Raw genomic sequence first — 483 nt, forward strand, 5'->3', positions numbered from 1 at the left:
TCACGAGGGATGGGAGGGGGGTGGGTACAGCTGGGCTCCCAAGCAAAAAGAACAGATCTGAATTCAGATCTAATGTAAGATCTGAACCTGGATCTCCAATCAGATCTGGCCCGATTTAATATCAGATCTGACAACAAACACCAGTTATGGGCAGGTTAAGATCCAGATCTGGGTTCAGGTGGTGGATGCAGATCTGCAGCTGGATCCTTTTTCATTTCCACAGCCAGATCTGAAATGGCGCAGAAAGATTTTTCATACGCGGGGAACCAGGGTGCTCTACAGATCTGCTTTTAGATCTGTTATCAGAAATCGTGTTTGTGTTCAGATCTGCCAGCAGACTTAATGGTAATCCAGATCTGCTGTAAGACCTGTTAGCAGGCGTCATGAAACACAGATCTCTTGGCAGATCTGTTGAGATATGTGCCCAGATCTGTTGACAGAACGGATTATAGGTCTGCCTATGTAAATTCCCTAAAACTGTGG

General features: G+C 45.8%; 1 protein-coding gene across 1 annotated transcript in view; it reads right to left on the reverse strand.

The window, feature by feature from the left end:
- Positions 1-155: 155 nt before the first annotated feature.
- The window catches only part of LOC127751765 (uncharacterized), a 2,360-nt gene continuing 2,032 nt past the window's right edge, over positions 156-483 (reverse strand). The window contains exon 3 of the mRNA XM_052275799.1: positions 156-229. Coding sequence (XP_052131759.1) covers positions 156-229 — 74 coding nt within the window. The remainder of the gene's footprint in view (positions 230-483) is intronic.

The sequence above is a fragment of the Frankliniella occidentalis genome, unplaced genomic scaffold, assembly GCF_000697945.3.
Source record: "Frankliniella occidentalis isolate FOCC.00 unplaced genomic scaffold, Focc_3.1 Scaffold939, whole genome shotgun sequence".
Taxonomy (NCBI): domain Eukaryota; kingdom Metazoa; phylum Arthropoda; class Insecta; order Thysanoptera; family Thripidae; genus Frankliniella; species Frankliniella occidentalis.